Below are 19,217 nucleotides of genomic sequence, written 5' to 3'. Positions count from 1 at the left end.
TCCTTGGGAATCTTTGGTTAACCATTTGATTTTAACTGAGCTGTTCATTATTAAATAGTTGCTTATTGTGCTTTCCAAAATCAGAGCTAGAAGTCAGCAGCAAATGGAAATAGAAGGTGATCAATTTTGCCAGAACTACCTATGGAACCCTTGACCATCATGTTCTCTGAACCTCTGTTCCTCATGTTTAACATGAGGAAACAGGACTAGAACACAGTTTTAAAACTTTTGCAGATATAACACTTTGAGGATTGTTATTCTCTTAAATTCTATATCCTTTCACTTGTCTACTTGTTAGTCATGGTTCCCAATGTTATATCTGTTGTTTCACTTTGATGGAATGAAAAAGGCAAGAAGGAAGAATATTCCAGCACCCCCTTTCATCTCACACCCTGGGTGTGAGGTTATGTTCTAGTCCCTGCTGTTAACAGTGTTCATTCCATGGGCTCAGACCAGCAGCCAATCAGAGGGCAGCAGCAGGAAGACAGCATCAGCCTGTGTAAGAAGGTGGCCACCAGTAGTCACTCAGACACTTTGTTCTGAGGTGTGTGTCCCACTGAGAGGAAGTTCCGAGAAAGTCCTGTGGGCCCAAGGACAATCCAGAGACATCAGTCTGGACTTGTCCTCCATGTTGGGAATCAGGCTGACAGAACTCTTACCATACTGTGTAACCTTGTAAGGGCTCCTCAAGCTCTAATGCTTTGTAATGATACTGCTCAAACTTGCCAGTTATTGTAGCAGAACTGGCTAACATTTATTGGGCTCTGTGTACCAAGGAATGGAATCTCTTTTTGATCCTCAGAGCAACACTTTGAAGGATAGTTTCTATTACTATTTTTGTTTTACTGATAAAGAAGCTGGTCAAAGAGATGCTTATAGCCCAAGGTCACACACCCACTTAGGGACAAAGCTGTAACTTGAGACTGAGCAGTCTGATTCCAGAATTCTTGTACTTACTGTGCTCACTGAAGCTGACCCCAATAGCAGCTCAGAAATTCTGCCCTCACTGACTCTGGAGAAGCAAAATAGAGGCCCCAGAGGAGATCTTTCTATCTCCTAATTTGCAATTTACTAACCTCAGTAAAATCACAAACCCTATGGACCAGCCACATGAAGAAAGTTGTTTGGGGGCTAATTCATTTACATGTACTTGTTCAGATTTGCCTGTATTTGCCTCAAGGATGGAAGGTTACATGGTCTTGACTGGCAAAACTCTAAAGACAGCACATGTTCTCCCTCTCTTTGCAATATCACCTTCCAATGGCTTTCAAGTATGAACAGGTATTGGAATTGGCTGGAAGGTTGATTAAAACCCAGGTCCGAGGCCCTTGCCCATGTTTCCACTTCCAGCCTGAGAATGTGCATTTAGAACAGGTGCTCAGGTGATGCTGGCATTCCTGATCCAGAGACCACCCTTTGAGAACCACCGTCACATAGCGGTATGTTTCAGATATGTTATTGTTACTTGTTATTATTTATTTGTTAGTTTAAACAACCTTTCCAGCTGTGTTCACTGGGACATCTTCCTTTAGCCCTGAAGAATAGCAAAATTCCTTGCTAGATTCAAGAAAACATTGCAGAAGGTTGAGTTCTAAAGTCAGTAAGTGAGCAGATACTCAATTCTTGCTTATCACAATCTGAAGTAATTAATCTGCTTAATATCTCTCCCCACTACTTGATAAAGGCAGGGAATTTGCTTCTTTTGCCCAATTGCTCTGTTCCCAACAACTCACTGTACCAGGTGTTTGATACCAAGCAGATTCTTTGTAAATACATGTCAAATGAGTGAGTGAATGCTAGATTTTCACTCTTCTACATATATAGAGAGAATTGTATCAAATGGGCTAAGCATGTCAGATTGCCATTCAGTGCTTAGTTGCCGAGCAGATGAGGTAAAGCAGCTTTTCATGTGTTTATGCCCTGTAACCTGTGTGATCAGAACTTTCCTGGTTTGCAGCTGCTCTCATTCGTGGCAACAGGAACAACTGTGCTCAATTCTCCAATAACCTTGACTGGCTGATCAGTAAATTGGACAGACTAGAATCTTCCTCAGGTAAGAATTGACAGAAAACTACAACTGGAGAAGATGAAATATTTTCTTCTTGAAAAAAAAGATAGCAAAGCTTAATCTTTTCCTCTACATTACCAATAATCCTCTATGTTAGTCAACCTATGATCATGGTTATCAAAACACCTAACAAGGACAGCTTAGAGGAGGAAACATTTATTTTGGGCTCATAGTTTCAGAGGTTCAGTTCATGGTCATCTGGCTCCATCTGGCCTGAGGTAAAACAGAATATCATGGCATGAGAGCATGGTAAAGGAAAGCTGCTGAGGTCATGGAAGCAAGGAAGTAGAGACAGAAAGAGCAAAGAGCCAGTGACAATATATAGTCCCCAAAGCCATTCCCACAGTGACCTGTTCCCTCCGGCCACACCCCACCTACCTATAGTTACCATCCAGTAGTCCATTCAAATTATTAATCCATCAGATGAATTAATCCCCTGAACCGATGATATTCCAGCTCTCATAATCTAGTCATGTCACCTCTGAACATTCCTGCATTGCCTAACACACTAACTTTTGGTTGGGGGGTGGTCACTTCAGAACCAAACCAACATTATAAACACCCTCACAAAATTACTCCAACAACAAGGATAAAGTCCCAAAGCTTCCTGATACTTATACAGCTTGGTTCAGTAGCTGCGACCCAGCCTTCTACGATCCTTCCTTCCTTTAATTTCTCACTTTGTGTGTTCATCTTCACTCTCTGGGTCCTTTAAACAACCCCATCCAGAGATCCTGGTCTCCTTCTAACTCCTGCTGTAGGCCTATTTGCTGGACTTTGCCCTAACCATTTTGGTTACAAGTAGAGCTGAAGGATGACTGTAGAATAAGAATCCTCACCGACCACTCCCCTTCACATCACATCCGTGTCCATCTTGGTGACTCAGAACCCAAGCCATCTGTTGTTGGTGAATGACCATGCCACCAGATGCAGCAGTTTCCTTCCTCCAAAATGAGTGCCGATGGCAGATATAGTCCCCTCTCTGGGAAGAAAAAGGTTTTGATACTTTCGTCATAGTCCAGAGGTAGCAGATGCTTTAACAGACCAGCCAAGGCAAGGTCCCCGCAAGGACTGCCCATCTGCACAGAGGTCTTTCCATGCTTATCTTTTCTGTGCCTTCTCTCTTCGGGTAGATTTCATTGTAGGATAAGTTATGAAAACCTAGATAAAAACAGCATCAAAAGGACTTTTCTTTAAAAAAGGAATGAAACTGTTGGCCATCTGCTTCCTTTGAATTTTCATGATGATGTTACCTTTGTGTGTCTTGGGCGGCAGGGGCACCTGGTCATTTCTCTCAAGCCTTCACTTGATAGAGAGAACCATCCATTATGTCAAGAAAAGGGGAAACGCCAAATCATTTTTTATTTTGTAAGCTTATAGTGCACCTAAAATACCAATAATTTCCTTTTATTCTGAGGACAAGTTCAAAATGTTTTCTAAATTACTTGAATGACCTTTAGAACTTATAGTGAAATGTAAGAAACAGTTTTTATATTTATATTTAAATGAAGTATTTGGTTTGATCAAATTAAGAATTCCATTTTATAGCTGCTTCTATATATTTTTTAGCATATAAAGATCATGTCTTTGTCCAGGAAGAGAGAGATGGGGTTAGTGCTGATTAAACTCAACTCCATATTACACACTGTGTGGCTCCTCAAGTCTACCAGAGATGATTGCATGTCCTCTGGCTGGGAATGTTTAATAGATTCAAAGATTGATGATATTCTGTCCCCTCAGAATGATTTTTTTTCCACTCTCAGGTTTCTAAATTATGGTCAGTTCTGCCAGTTATTTAACATCCAAGTATTTTTTATCACATTCATGTAGGTATCTTGGAAGTTTTGCACTGCATTTTGATTGAAAGCCCAGAAGCCTTAAATCTGATAGCCGAGGGCCACATCAAGTCCATCATCTCCCTGCTGGATAAGCATGGGCGGAATCACAAGGTAGGTATGGAAAGAAGGACCCAAACAGTGATTGACTTTACCAGCTTTTCTGTCTCTACCACTCAGGAGCCATCATGTATAACTAAGAGTATGTTGACTCATTTCTTTCTTGACTTTGATAAAAAAAAGAACCTTGGGAAACAGGTTCTGGAAGACCTTCCTTGCCTATAAGCACACTGCAAGCCAGGCAGCCACACTGAATCTCCTATGGTCTCCCTGGGTTCCCTCCAACTTCCCTAAGCCCTGTTCATCATCATTGGCCCTAAACACACAGCTCACTGATGGGCACTGGACTGGGCCTTGTTCAAGGCTGGCTCCCACCTAGGTTCTAGGAACTTAGCAGGAAACCTGTAATACCAAGCAATAAAGAGAAGATATATGGAAATTGGATTTAAAGTAATGTAGAAAGTCTTGGTAAACTTGACTTGTTATTTAATGAAATCAGATTTAATAAGTCAAACCAAGGCAAGTGAAAGAAACTCTGCATGAGCAAAGAGGAAGACCCAAGCTGCTAATTAATCCCTCTCTTTGATACAAAATAGCCATGTGACTTTGGGCCACAGTCATGGGTAAAGTAGGGACAATACCCCTAACTAAGGTGGAATGCCAAGTCAATTTTCTGAGGTCTCATAGAACTCTAACATATCTGTTTTTATGAAATTGTATCTCTAAGATACAATGACATATTAAGAAACTCTATAAAAATATGAGTTTTATCCTGACTTCTCACATATAGACTATGTATTGGGACTACACTGACTTATTAGTAGGTAGGCAAGTAATTCATAGGATAAGAGGTGCATTCTAAAGGCAGGTGGCATGATTGGGTATGTGGAACAGCAGCTGTGCTTCTACAGAGTAGAGAAAAATCAGCTCAGTCACTGGCCTTCTCTTCTCACCATTGTTCAGAGGGCTGCATATTTGAGACGCATCTCAACGAGTCCAGGAGATCAAGCTCCTGCAGCATTGACTATATGATATGCAATATCCTTAGGAAACAGAAAAGCCCTGGACCTCAGCCTCTGTGAAATTGCTTGGCAAAACAGAAAGAAATATGTGGGGTCTATAATTGCTTTCTCAAATGTAGTAAATCAAAAGCAGGCATGAGGCTCCAGCCTCTGTCCAGCTTTTCTACATTCCAACATGTTCCTTCCTGTCAGCACAGTGTAATAAGAATAAGTGATAAACCACAAGTAATAGGAGGTATGATCCATGATCTACATACAGATGTCAGGGCAGCCTGTGCCAGGAAAGCTGCTCCCATCTCACTGCCCCAGGGGCTTCTCTACGATATTACATAATGCACTTCATAAACAGTCTGTTTTCTATGGCCTCATTCAACCAAAACCCACAAAACATTGAGTGGATGTAGCTCACAGCAAGTTGACCACTATTCTGCCCATTCCGCAACTGATAAAACTGAGGCCCAGAATGTCGATGTACTTGGCTACAAATCAATACCTGATCTGCTGAGTTACTGAGTGTACTAGGAAAGCAGTCTCCCATCTTCTGGAGCCACAGGACTGTTTGAGAAATTTTGACAAGGTGGCAAATGTTGAGACAGTGCGGTCTTGGTACCTAAGATTCTCATCAAGAATCCCCCTTTTTATCTTTTGATGGACTTTTGAGCCAAGGCTGTTTTGCCATGACTTCAGATCCTCCAGTAATGACTATTTGATTGGATACCTTTTATTTTCAGAGAAGCCCAGACTCAAATCATCACCAGTGTCTTTGTGATCATTTTGGAAAGAACATACTCTGCTGAGTGTAGGCTAGACTTCCATACATTTCATCTTCGCTTGGAAGATGCCCACAAAATGTTTTCTTATCCAGGCTGCCATTTTCTCTAGTGATGCTTTTCCAGGAGTCTCTGATTCATTTATGTAGTTTTCCATAAAGACAATAATTCAAACTATGGAGAATTCTGGAGCCATGGGAACCCCAGAAGTCTTCTTATAACAACAATAATGATGACAACTAATATTTAGTTTGCACTTCACCAATGACCACGTTCCTGTGCCTCCTCTTTAGTCCTCATCATGCCCTCTGAAGTAGCATCATTACTTCAACTCAATGACGGCATAAGGAGGCCGGGACATGGTTCTGAGATGTTAATCTGCTTTCTAGGTCCTTTCTGGGTCCTCATACCTCACCAATGACTGGCTAGGATCAGAAGTTTAATTTTGTTCCCAGTGCTTCTCAAGCTAAAGTTTTCAAACTTTTCAGAGCCCAACTATCCTGAATGTGTTTAATTTTTGTTTTTATTTTTATATTTATTTAAATATGAAACTCTTCACAGTAGAAAATTCACAACTAGAAGAATAAGTTCTCAGACTGAAATTTGAGGGCCCCTGTTATCCATGACAGTGGTCTTCAGGGTTGACATATTTCCTTTAGAAAAGGTTTGTTTATCTCATCAATTTGACAATCTCACGCCACCTCCAGTAGTACTTAGAATCAAGACTATATAGAAGGGCAGCAATTTTTATACTAAAAATTTAAATTTCATACCACTTTCATTCTAAAATAGTTATGTTGCTTCCATAGAAAGCATTACCACTCATCTAAAGCATGATCAAATCTGGGGTCAGAAAGTTATAGGGAAGTAACAGTCTTTGGAATGAAAAGTCAAGAGTGGTTGGCAGAACCCCCCTTTTATATGAATACACGCTGCCCTTCAACCTTTCAGGGACTTTCTTTTTGTGGATCCTTCAGTACCTGCTTACTGCTTTTCCAGGACCCCTCAAATTTTTCTCTGGATAATTAAAACATAAACTAAGTTTTGAAGGGCAGATAAAAATTTAGGTGCCATTCTGTCCATGAAGTTTTTTCTGATCCTAGTTAGAATTGGTATTTTCTATTAGAGTTGATGCCCTGCACCATGGTTGTTCCAATCTGCCTTTCATGAGAGTTGATTTCACACATATATTTCTCTCGCCCGCTGTGAGTTCCTTCATGGTGGGCACCACCTTTGTAATCTCTGTGGTGCCAAGCTCAGATATTAAATTCAGGCATTCAGACATGTTTGTCAGAGGTTTCATAAACTAATAAAAGGTGTGAATGAGGAGAACCAGAATTCACTGCTGTCTCTCCTTGAATTGATGGAAACTCATATATGTACAGCACTCACCATGCCAAACACATGGCTTATCAGTTAACACTTTCTGAGTAGCACTGATCTTATTGTTTGATGAAAAAGAATCATGGTTGAAGATTTTAGCAATTGTCCTATAGTTTTACATGGAGTAAGCTCTTATTAGTAAAAACCAAGTATATCCCCCAGTCACCTTATGCCAAATCTGCTCAAAGCAGATGAGTCACAACAGATATTTTTTATTATCTTCTTTGTTTCTCAAGGAATTGAAAGCCAACTGAGAGAAAAATATATGATAAAATCATAATATCTTTGGTCTGAAGAAAGTATAGATGAGAATCAAAAGTTTAGCCTGGGTTGGGGCAACCCAGAAAGAATGCAAGAAAGCAAACTGTTAACTTCCACACCTTTGCTCCAGTAGCTCCATAAAATCAGTTGAGTTTCCAGGCAGCCATGGCAATATGGGAACATTCCCACCCACTCATCTCTTATCAACAGGGAAGCCAGAATTTTTCAGGGACTCAGAGCACTTGAAACAATAATCACAGAAGTACAGTTAGCATTTTTTTTAAATAAGACTCTTTTCACACAATATTTCCATTGGTATGTGACACAATATATATTTACCTTCAAAATAGAATTCCCATCATTTAAAGAATAATGGAGATAAAAGCAAAATGAGAGACTTTGCTTATGTTTCATTTTTGTTTTCAAATAGTTTATGTTTAATGAGATGAGTAGTATCTTTCAAATTTTATATTGGTTCTTTTTAGTTATACATGACAGTAGAGTTCATTTGATATAATTATACAAGCATGTAATATATTTTATTCCAATTAGGACCCCAGTCTTTTGGATATATCCAATAGTGAGGTTCACTGTGGTGTATTTATTTATTTATTTTTTTGAAAATGCCCTTTCTTATCTTTATTTTTTTTTAATTTTATTTTATTGTAAACAAATGGGATACATGTTGTTTCTCTGTTTGTACATGGCGTAAAGGCATACCATTTGTGTAATCATAAATTTACATAGAGTAATGTTGTTTGATTCATTCTGTTATTTTTTCCCTTCCCCCCACCCCTCCCACCCCTCAAGTACGTAGGAAAGTTATGTCAGATTCACTCCACTATCTTTCCTAGTCTTATCCCCATTCCCTTCCCTTCACTCGCCTTATCTAATCTGTGGAACTTCTATCTACCCCTGCTTATTGGGGATTAGTTTCCACATATCAGAAAACATTTGACCTTTGGTTTTTTGGGATTGGCTTATTTCACTTAGCATAATAGTCTTCAGATCCATCCATTTACCAGCAAATGTCATAAAGTCACTCTTTATGACTGATTAATGTTCCATTTTACATATATATATATATATATATATATATAAAATTTCTTTATGCATTCATCTGTTGACGGGCACCTACATTGGCTCCATAACTTAGCTACTATGAATTGTACTGCTATAAACATTGATGTGGCTGGGTCAATGTAGTATGCTAATTTTAAATCCTTTGGATATATACCCAGGAGTTGTATAACTGGGTCAAATTGTGGTTCCATTTCTATCTTTTTGAGAAATCTCCATACTGCTTTCTAAAGAAATTACATCAATTTGCAGTCCCAAAAACATTACTGGAGTGTACTCTTTTCGCCACATCCTCACCAACATTTATTGTTGTGTTCTTGATAATTGCCATTCTGACTGGAGTGAGATGGAATCTCAGTGTAGTTTTAATTTGCATTTCTCGAATTGCTAGGGATGTTGAACATTTTTTTCATGTTTTTGTTGATCATTCATATTTCTTCTTTTGAAAAATGTCTGTTTAATTCCTTTGCCCATTTATTGATTGGGTTACTTGGTGGTTTTTTTTTTTTTTTTTGGTGTTAAATATAAGTTCTTTGTATATCCTGGAAATTAACACCCTATCCAAGGCAAGGGGGCAAACTTCTTCTCCCATTCTGTAGGTTCTCTCTTCAAGCTTTTGATTGATTCATTTGCTGTGAAGTTTTTAGTTTGATGCCATCCCAAAATGAGAGGCTCTTAAATGAAAAGTGGGGTCACTGATGGAAATAATCACAACCATAAGCAAATGAACTCCACAAAAAGGACCATTGACTAGGGAAGCCTAGCCCTAAGACAGACAACCCCATGTTCTCAGTGGCTTAGCACAGAGATTTAGTTGGACTAACATCATAGTCCAAGCCCAGTCAAGGGGCAGACTGCTCTGTGTACATTGAGAGATGGATGTTCTCTAAGGGCAGGGCTTCTCAGACTAATGTGCTCATGAAGCTCCTGGAGACCCCTGGGCATTATGTTAACACAAAATCCCCACTTCAGTAAGAATGGGGGTTCTGAGCATCTGTGTTTCTAGCAAGCTCCTGGGCAAATCAGTCCAGGGATTGGAGTAAGGACACCCTTGAGCTGCCAAGTCTTTTGTTGAGTTCCTACATCTAGGGAGAGATGCCACACACACAGGGCTCTATAGGAGAGTTTTCCAGACCTAGCCTGAAGGTGATGTACATCACATCTACCTACTCCCCAAGGGCCCAAACTCAGTCATATGACCCCACAAACCTGCAAGGGAGGCTGGGAAATGCAGTGTCCTTGGGGGCTCAAGAGAAGAAGGAAATGATATCAGATAAACACTCATCAGAACCTGTGAAGCTTTTCAGAAGTCACTGAGATGCTCCCTGTCGATCTGAAAATACAGATGACCTCTAGGTACCATGTGTGTGTTCCCTATGGTGGGCTAGCCCTGCCTACATGAAATTATTTAGAAAAGAGAATTTGCCCCCATTCCCCAGTTGAACACAAAGAAATGCCTGCTAAAAGCCTAAACGCTGTCAAACCGATGCTTTATGGCACCTTTTATTAATAGGTGAGGCATTGCTCCATTAGGCTGGGTGCTTTCTGCAGAGCCTTTCTCCCTCTGTTGTCCCTATTGTATGTGGATTAAGCTCCACTTTTCCTCTGGCTGTGACAGCACAGCTCCTGCAGCCGTCGCTTCAAGGCGGAACAGATGAAAACATGTTGATAGGCCAGATGAAAAGCAGCTCATTCCCTGGTCGTCTATGGCTCTTTTCTTAGAGTGAGAAATTATCCTCTGGATTTCAAGTTGCCACAGTTGTTCTCTTTCGTAGAGTGGTAATGCTAAGAGTCCCCCAGAAAACTGCCTTTGGGATTCTTTTCTGCTTGTCCCATAAATGTGCCTGGTATTTATCTGGAAGAAAATTGACATTCAGGGAGTCAGGTGGAAAATTGGTTTGTGAGAATTAAGGACACAAATACCATCAGCAACCTGAAGCTATCCAACCCCACTAAGCCTTGAATCTTTGGTGGCCACTTTGAAAGACTGAATTGCAGCTCCCCCACTCCCCATCAGTGCAGCCTTCCACACTGTGGCTGTTATTTATCAGCCGCTCTTTGCACATTCTCCCCTCTGGGGCAAAGAGAGTGGAACAGTGCCTGGCCCTACACAGTGTTCTCTGCCATGATACAGACACAAAATCTGAATGAAAGAAGATGTGGCACAATGAGACAGGGCAGATGAGATGGCAGTCTGCAGGATTAGGCCAGAGACTGATCCCAATTCCCAGGCAGCTGGCAAACAGGAACAGAAGCAGCTTGGTGACGGATCTTTTAGATTCATGGGCCACCTGGGCTCTTGCAGGTTTGCTCTCCTTCCAGATGGGAGGAGGAGAGCAGGTGAAATATTTTGAATGCTAATTTCCAGGAATTTAAGGGTACCTCAGTGAGTTTTAATGAAATCACAGCATGAGACCCAGAAATGGGAATCTGCCCTACCAGCTAAGATTTCCAAGCCTGCTGCAAGTAAGGACCTTATAACCAAATGGGATTTAAGTACTTTTTCATTAAGACTATGTCTGCACCTAATTGTTAGTGCAAAGTATCAGCAGAGCTGAGTGGAAGTTTGAACTTGGTTTGAGAAACTATGGAAAGCCTTTTATTCTTCTGCCCAGCATTTATATGATTCTGGGCGTAAGTGGTGCCTAGATTTTGTATCTTAACTGCCTCACCATACCCGAGTCCTAGCCCTAGCCCTGACTGGATGGTGTGTCTTCAGAGTTCAGGCTTTTACCCACTGTAGTGGAACAGTGACCTCAGGTGACATGGAGGTATGGGGCACAAGACTAGGGCAGAGGGTCCAGAAGGAAACCATGTTCCATTTCCCCATGTGTTAGTCAGCTTTTCATCACTGTGATCAAAATACATAATAAGAACAACTTGAGTAGAAAAAGTGTATTTTGGCTCACAGTTTCAGAGGTTCACTTCATGGTTGGCCAACTTCATTGCTCTGAACCTGAGTGAGGCAGAGCATCATGGAGGAAGAGCATGGTGGAGGAAAGCTGCTCAGCTCTTGACAGATAAGCAGCAGACAAAGCAAAGAGCCAGGGACAATATATATAAAACCCCCAGAGCATGTCTCCAGTGACCTTCCTCCAGCCACACTTCACCTGGATATAGTTCCTACAAAAATCCATTTGAATAATTACCCATCAAATAGACTAATCTACTGACTCAGTTATAGATCTCATAATCTAATCATTTCACCTCCTATGTGAACACATGAGCTTTTGAGGGGGACACTCATATTCAAACCATAATACCTCAAGAGGCAGCAGTCTGGGACATCACTCACTCCTACTTGGCACAGAGGTAAGGCTCCTCCAGTACTGAGTTGGTTCTCCACCCATTACCCATCCCCATCCTCTTCACTCGGGCTGCCTTCCTGTGTGGCGATTAGGTCCTACTCACTATGCTCTCCTAGTGGTCCTGAGGTTTGGTGGGTGTGTCCCGCTGCAGGTTCTGGATGTCCTATGCTCCCTCTGTCTCTGCAATGGGGTTGCAGTAAGAGCCAATCAGAATCTCATCTGTGACAACTTGCTGCCTCGGAGAAACCTGCTCCTGCAGACACGGCTAATTAATGATGTGACCAGGTAAGGCTGCCACCATCATTCCAGATGCCGAGCAAGCTTCTTCCCATCTTGTGTACCATCAGGAAGGATAGGGCTGCTCTGAACTCCAGTTGCTCACCCATAGTGTTCACAGCAATGCGAACGTATAAGACTGAGCAAACACTTGTGATAAGCTCGGGTCACACCTACCAGATGGCCTGGATCCTCTCTATCACCAAAACTGTCACAACCCCCAATCACCCTGGCAACCAAAACATCAAGACCTTCACAAAGAAAACTTGCTGTGGGCTATTCAGAGGGTAATAAACCAATTCAGGGGACAGAAATTGAGGCAAAAACTGGGGGACTCAGTTTCCTTAAACTCCAGTTCCGTGAGCACCACACCATCCTCTCTTCCAGGCAGTGCCCTCTCTTTGAGGCAGTCTGTGTGGTTTCTGTGTTATAAGTCAAAAGTCAAAAGGTGGACCTGGACAGAACTCTGTGGAAGCTCCTCTGGGACCCCAAAAGCTGGAGGGGTACATCACCCTTCTCCCCTCTGAGAGGGCCCACTCTCTCCCTTGGAAGTGTGCTCTTTTCCCTTTTCCGATCCCTTCTAATAAATCCATGCCATTACTTGGGGGAGGGGGGAACATATGCAGTTTGCACTCCAACCCTTTAGTTGCTCAAACTTTTCCCTTGAAATGGCTGCGGATAGAGGATATTTTCCTGTGTAGGGGCTAAAGAAGTTGGCCTGAAGTAGCCTGCAACTTTTTTGTTAGCCATGAATGCACACCTTATAACTCCTATTATAGTAGATGCAACATTTATTTTGATATACCAATCTTCATTCTAAAATATTTTAATAGAATGGATGTCTCAGGTTGATACCATGATTTCTTACATCCTCTGGCACATGGCCAGTTGCCTGGCTGCTATCCATGAAGGCACAGAGGAAGAGTATGAGCCCAGCAGGACCCCTCATCTGCTGGTCCATCCATGTGGCCACACATGAGTCCTGTGAACTCTCTGGGCCTGGACTAGGCAGGCCTCAGGTTCTTCATCCAGTTTCCTCCTAAACCTGCCACTAATTCGCAATAGTGAGGGGAAAGCCTTCCTTCTGAGGTCTAGAATGGTCACAGACTTCTTTCCTCCTGGTACAGCCCAGTTTTTCCTTGCCCACTCAGAGCAGGACATGGTCCCAGCCCCAGAACAGTCCATCTCTAAGGATATGATTCCAAACATAAAAGCTCTAGTCCGTTGCAAGTTTTTAACCACTTTTCTGAACACATTAAAAACCTCTTGCCCTTAACAAGGTTGTGTTAATAGTGACTTTTAAGAGGTCGTTGTTATTAATAATGCTTGGGGTACAAAACTGCTTTTTTGAAAATGAGGGTGCTTAAACCAATTTACCAGAAGATAGAACTGAAGTAAGTAATTTCTTTCACTTACAGAAAGACACAAAGGTTTGTAATCATGCAACCCTGTATAATATTTTCGGCATCATTGCCCACAGTTGGTACAGGATAAATGTGTTGCCTTGAATGGAATATTTAAAGAAACATCCTTTATATTTTACAGTGGAATTAATGTTGCCCTAAAACCTAAGAATTTGACCTAGTGTTGAAGGCTGCAAGCTTTTTCTGCTTTCAAACAATAACAAAAAACATAAAACTGCTCTTGTCCTGGGTTTAATTGACCAATGTTTCCTGTTGGATCTGTTCAACTTGCTTTTTCATTTGTTTAGCTTCTGTGAATGCCTTGTGTTCTGTGTTTAATTTCAGTATCCGGCCAAACATCTTCCTGGGAGTTGCTGAGGGCTCAGCCCAATACAAGAAGTGGTACTTTGAGCTAATTATTGACCAGGTGGACCCCTTCCTAACAGCAGAGCCCACTCATCTGCGTGTTGGCTGGGCCTCCTCCTCAGGCTATGCCCCATACCCAGGAGGTGGAGAAGGATGGGGAGGCAATGGTGTTGGTGATGATCTGTATTCCTATGGTTTTGATGGACTTCATCTTTGGTCAGGTGAGTTCCTTGCAAAGGTATCAGCCCTTGATCTCTTACTGCAAATAATTGATCCTCAAACTGTTCATACTGAAATTTCTACTTTAATTTGAAATCATACAGACTCATGGGTCTCAGATGGCTAAGTGAAAAGAGCATTGAGTTTAAATGAGACTTATTTGAACCATTATTTGACAACTTCCTAGCTACATGGTCCAGTACCAATCACTTAACTTTTCTCAAGATCAGAACCTGTATGTAGTCCTTATTGCACAAGATTTTTAGGATAAAAATAAAGACAACTTTATTTACTGGGCAATGAACTTTGCATACTTTTTGTATATTTTTTCTCATTTTATCCTCACAATGACCCTATAACGTAGAAAGTATTGATCTCGTGTTACAGATGCACAAACAGACACAAAGATACCTAAGAAATTCATTCAGTTACACTAGAAAAGACCTTGATCTGCTCACAAGTCCAGAGTCTTATCAGTACTGCCTGATGCTTCCTATCACAGTTGCTGATATGTCTGGGTCAGTTCTGCACACTTAGGTGTTAATCTTAAGAACTCAAGGCTTCCCTTATTGAGATTAGTGTTGATGCTTTTTCCCAAGTGGGTCCATGGCCCCTACTTGTGGAGGAACAGGTTGGTTCTGTCTGGGTGAAAATAGAATACTCTCAGGCTTCTGCCCAGAGCAAAAGCCACCCTCTCCTGTTCTTTGTCTAAAGCAGGTCTTTTCTGTCTCTTTTGCAAAACTACAGTTGGAGGCATTGTGTCCCTTATTGGAATCCCTTATGTAAACATTGTACTGTGTTCCTTTTATATAAGGAAGCCTGACACACATTCTTCCTTAAATCCAGTATGAAGGAAAAGTTGGTCTCTACAAGATAAGCCTATGTACTGTGTGCTCTTTTGTATTCAGAACCATGTAGCCAACCCTATTTTCCCTTTTCCCTTGGTTTTTAGCCTAAAACCTAGTTGCCTGATGTCAGTGTTGGCACCTCTGATCCACACTTATTGTAGTGGAACAGTTTTCAGTTATGGGATTTTGTTATTTTTTGTGCTGTTTTACATTCAGTTTAAACATTTTAAAACTTTTTGGAATGTCATAAACTGGTAGGTACATCTATTCTGGATCATTTAGGGGAAAGAATGAGAAAGTCTGATTGTTCTGCATGTCAGAAGGAACAATGTGATTCAGAAGAAAGTAAAGGCAAAATGGGGTGTTGGATAAAGGGAAAATCTTGTTCTCTCATCTTCCCAACTCCTTTGCCTGGTCTCCATGGAAGCTGCATCTTCCCTTCTTGGCTTCCATAGTCTCTTGTGGAGTCACTGAACCTGTGACTGTACAGAAGGAACCATTTGCCTGTGTTCATTAGATGTCATAAGGTTCTCAAAAAGCTTTCTGGGACCAGGTGCTGTGGTGCATGCCTATAATCCCAGCAACTCGGGAGGCTGAGGCAGGAGGATCACGAGCTCAAAGTCAACCTCAGCAACTTAGGGAGGCCCTAACCAACTTAGTGAGGCCAACTTTGTCTCAAAATAATATTTTAAAAGGTGGAGAATGTGAATCAGTGGTTGAGTACCCCTGAGCGCACCTGGGTGCAATCCCCACTATAAAAATATGGTAGGATTGTCTGGGAGGGAACTAATGGTTTTGACTAGTGAAATAATTTCTACCCTGCCTGCCAATTGCTACTCAGATGCTGCCACCTTGTCACCATAACTCAGTGTTCTCTGGAGCCATACAACACCTGAGAAGGACTCTGTCTGGACCTAGATTAGGGAATATGAGGCATTCCTAGGCCTTTGAGTGAAACAAATTGGACCCTGTTGCAAAAAGAAGCTAATCATCCTCAAAGGAAAAAAAATTTACTTAGCCTTTTCCAGACTTCACATCACTACATAGGGTGATTACTGAATCCCTATGTCCATTTGTAGACATTTGAGGAATGGATACATCAGTAGGAAGGCAGAGAACCCACCAGTGATGTGTCAATTAAAGGCTGCTATCTGTGCATTTAAGGACCTGAATATCCTGTCCGATTGTTTATCATTCCTAAAGTATACAATTGCCCTACTCCACCTCCTATCCTGTGGCCTCTGAAAGCAAGCAAATCAGGTGCTCTGGGCCCATGCTTCTCCTCATCATCAGTGGCTCTGTTTGTTTGGAGAAGAGGGAAGAGGGCTGTTAACAGCTTCTCACTGTGACTCCGAACATGACACATACTGATAATACCATGTCATAGAGGCGTATTCAAGGGACTTCATTCCTTAGTTTCTAGTATCTAATGAGATGTGAGGAAACCAGTGTCTATAAGATTTATACTTTTCATTGTCACTAAAAAACAAAGCTTCCTTGAGTCTGGGCTTCATTCTGACTGTTCCAATCAGCATACAGGAAACATATATCTTGCAAAAGGCACTGCAGGTAAATATGTCAGCATGTGCTCCAGATGAAGAAATAAGGCTTCTGTTAATGACTCCCACCAGGATAGCAGTGAATTTCAGACTCTCTGATGAAAGAGTAATTGTCTGATAAAGAAATGGAATGGAAATGGCACCACAACTTGCTATAGGAAGGAATGGAAGGTGATTAGGGAGAGAGATTGGAAGTTGGTTGCAACGATTTTTCTTCTTTTTCTCAAGATTTAAATGTCCAGGTCCATTAACTTTAAAGTTATCTCTGCGCATAAATTAAGCCACTGCCTTGAACTAGTCTTTAACATACTTCTTAAAGTACGACAGATGTTGCAGTAGTTAGAAATAATTGCAATTCTTCTAACACTTTGTCAATGGAAAGAGTCAAGAAAAACAGTGTGACTTTGGGCCAGGCCTGGGTTTGAATCCTAGCTTTCCACATACAGATTTTTTAACACTAAGTAAATTACTTAATCTCTCAGAGACTTAGTTTCTTCAGATAAAATGAAGATAGAACTTGACAGGGTGGTACACACCTATAATCCCAGCTATTTAAGAAGCTGAGATGGATCACCTAAGCCCAAGAGTTCAAGACTAGCCTGGGCAACACAGACCTTGTCTTGAAGAAGAAGAATATTTAAAAAAAAAAAAAAAAAAAAAAAAAAAACTGGAAAGATAACATGGCTTTATAAAATTTTAGTTAAATAAAGAATATGAAGTCTCTGACACACAGTAGATACCCAATGAACACAGTTTCTCTCCCTCATTTTCTACAAAGTCCATTGTAGTTGTAAAGACCAACTCCAGAGTCCCAGTTACTTCAAGACCAATTCAGTAATACCTAAGGGAATGTAGAACCCAAGTCCCACGCTGAATGGGAGAAGTTTCAAGTAGAATCCTGGGAGCACACATGAACTTTTTTCCTGAATAGGGGGAGAGCAGACTTAATAGTTTATTTTAGCCATGGAAGCCTATGAAGTTACCTCCAAGCTTCTTCTGCGGAAACAGCCCTTCATCAACCACATCCCGAGTCTATGAAATCCTGGGCCAGCGCAGCCCTGTGATCTCCTTTTGGAGGAATCATTGTTTTGTGATAGCATCACTTTTCTCTCCTGAGAATAGCCTCTGTGTGACCTTGGGGATAGCAGTTGGGAGTGAATTCAGCTCAGAGCAGCCTGCAGTATGTTACTGGCTGGGGAGAGCAGTTTCACAGAAGAAAATCATCCTCCTGTTAACCCTTTTTCCCCTGCAGAACTGGAGTAAGCAGAAGCATTTATCTTTCCAAGGGATGACTGATTCAGAAGTGAATGGATGGAGTGAACTTGGGTTTCCTGATTATTAAGACTACTGACTCATCAAGAAAATTTATCGCTATAGTCAAATTTGCACAATGGGATATTACCTATCTCCCTACCAAGATGAGCCCCAGGGTGTTGGTTTGTCTATCTAAACGTAGTCCAGTATGGGTCAGACCTTTCCCACCCCAGTGCTATGTAGAGATCTAAGGAATATCACTAGAATGGCAGCTTTTTTATGTCTTTGACGCCTCTCTCATTTTAAATGCTTAAATATTTGTGTTTATATTATAATGCCATACTCTGAAGTGCCTAGAGCTATGGAAATGCTGAGTACCACAGTTGCCTACATTACTCATCAGAAAGGATTGAATCTTGCAGTCACACATCCTTGGGTTAATTTGATGACATGCAACATTTGATTAAGTGGCCTTTGCCTTTATCCTAAAAGGTTTGTTAGCTTTCTGTAACTATAACAAAATACCTGAGATATTAAACTCATAAAGAGAAGCTTGTTTTGGTTCAGTTTTGGAGGTTTCAGTGTATGATCAAATGACTCTGTTGCTTTGAGCCTGTGGCAAAACAGTATATCATGACAGGAGCAGGTGGGGTAATAAAACTGGTCACCTCATCTCCAGGAAGCAAAAGAAAAGGGAAGACCAGGACTCCACAGTCTCCCAAAGAGTATGTCCCTACAGACCTCCCACTAAGTCCCATCTCTGTCTTAAAAAGCTTTTTGTTGCTGGGAAAAATACTTGAGGAAAACAACTTAGAGGAGGAGGGATTTATGTTGACTCACAGTTTCACAGGTTTCTGTCCACAGTCAGCTGGCTCTGTTGCTTTGAGCCTGAGGTAAGGCAGAACATGATGGCAGAAGAGCATAGCAGAGGAAAGCTGCTCAGCTCCTGGAAGCCAGTAAGCAGAGAGGGAGTGAGAAGGAACTGGAATAAGATACAATCCCCAAGGGCACACTGCTCAGGCCCCACTCCAACTAACTAGATTATTTATACCTCTTATAGTTTCACCACTTTCCATGAATGTCATCCAATTATTAATCTGTGGATGGATTAATTCACTGATGAGGTCAAAAGCCCTCATAATTCAATCATTTTCCAAAATCCCCAACTCTGGACATTATCGTAGTGGGAGCAAACCTTCAACCCATGACCCTTTGAGGGGTATCCTGATCCAAACCATAACAATCTCAAAGGTTTCACCACCTCCCCCAGCACCACACTGGGGACCAAGCCTTTAACACACAGACTTCTAGGGAACACGTAAGATCCAGATGACAGCACTGGACTTGGTTTGACCGTTCCAAGCTCTGGGCCCTTCATATGGGCCTGAGCCTTTAAATCAGGGCATACTTCTTCACATTGGCAAAACTCCGTGGGCTCTCAGCGGATGTTCTCTAGGATCATTCAGAGTTCTTAATATGTTAAAAAGCAGTTGAGACTGCTCTTC

General features: G+C 41.4%; 1 protein-coding gene across 1 annotated transcript in view; it reads left to right on the top strand.

Moving 5' to 3' along the window:
• Positions 1-19,217, top strand: part of RYR3 (ryanodine receptor 3) — a 506,360-nt gene that overhangs the window by 255,182 nt on the left and 231,961 nt on the right. The window contains 4 exon segments of the mRNA XM_079126345.1: positions 1,958-2,053; positions 3,899-4,017; positions 11,939-12,072; positions 13,812-14,053. Of these exon segments, the coding sequence (XP_078982471.1) occupies positions 1,958-2,053; positions 3,899-4,017; positions 11,939-12,072; positions 13,812-14,053 (591 nt within the window).

The sequence above is a fragment of the Sciurus vulgaris genome (assembly GCF_902686455.1).
Source record: "Sciurus vulgaris genome assembly, chromosome: 2".
Taxonomy (NCBI): domain Eukaryota; kingdom Metazoa; phylum Chordata; class Mammalia; order Rodentia; family Sciuridae; genus Sciurus; species Sciurus vulgaris.
Note: the sequence above shows the minus strand (reverse complement) of the source record. Positions and strands in the feature narration are given on the sequence as shown.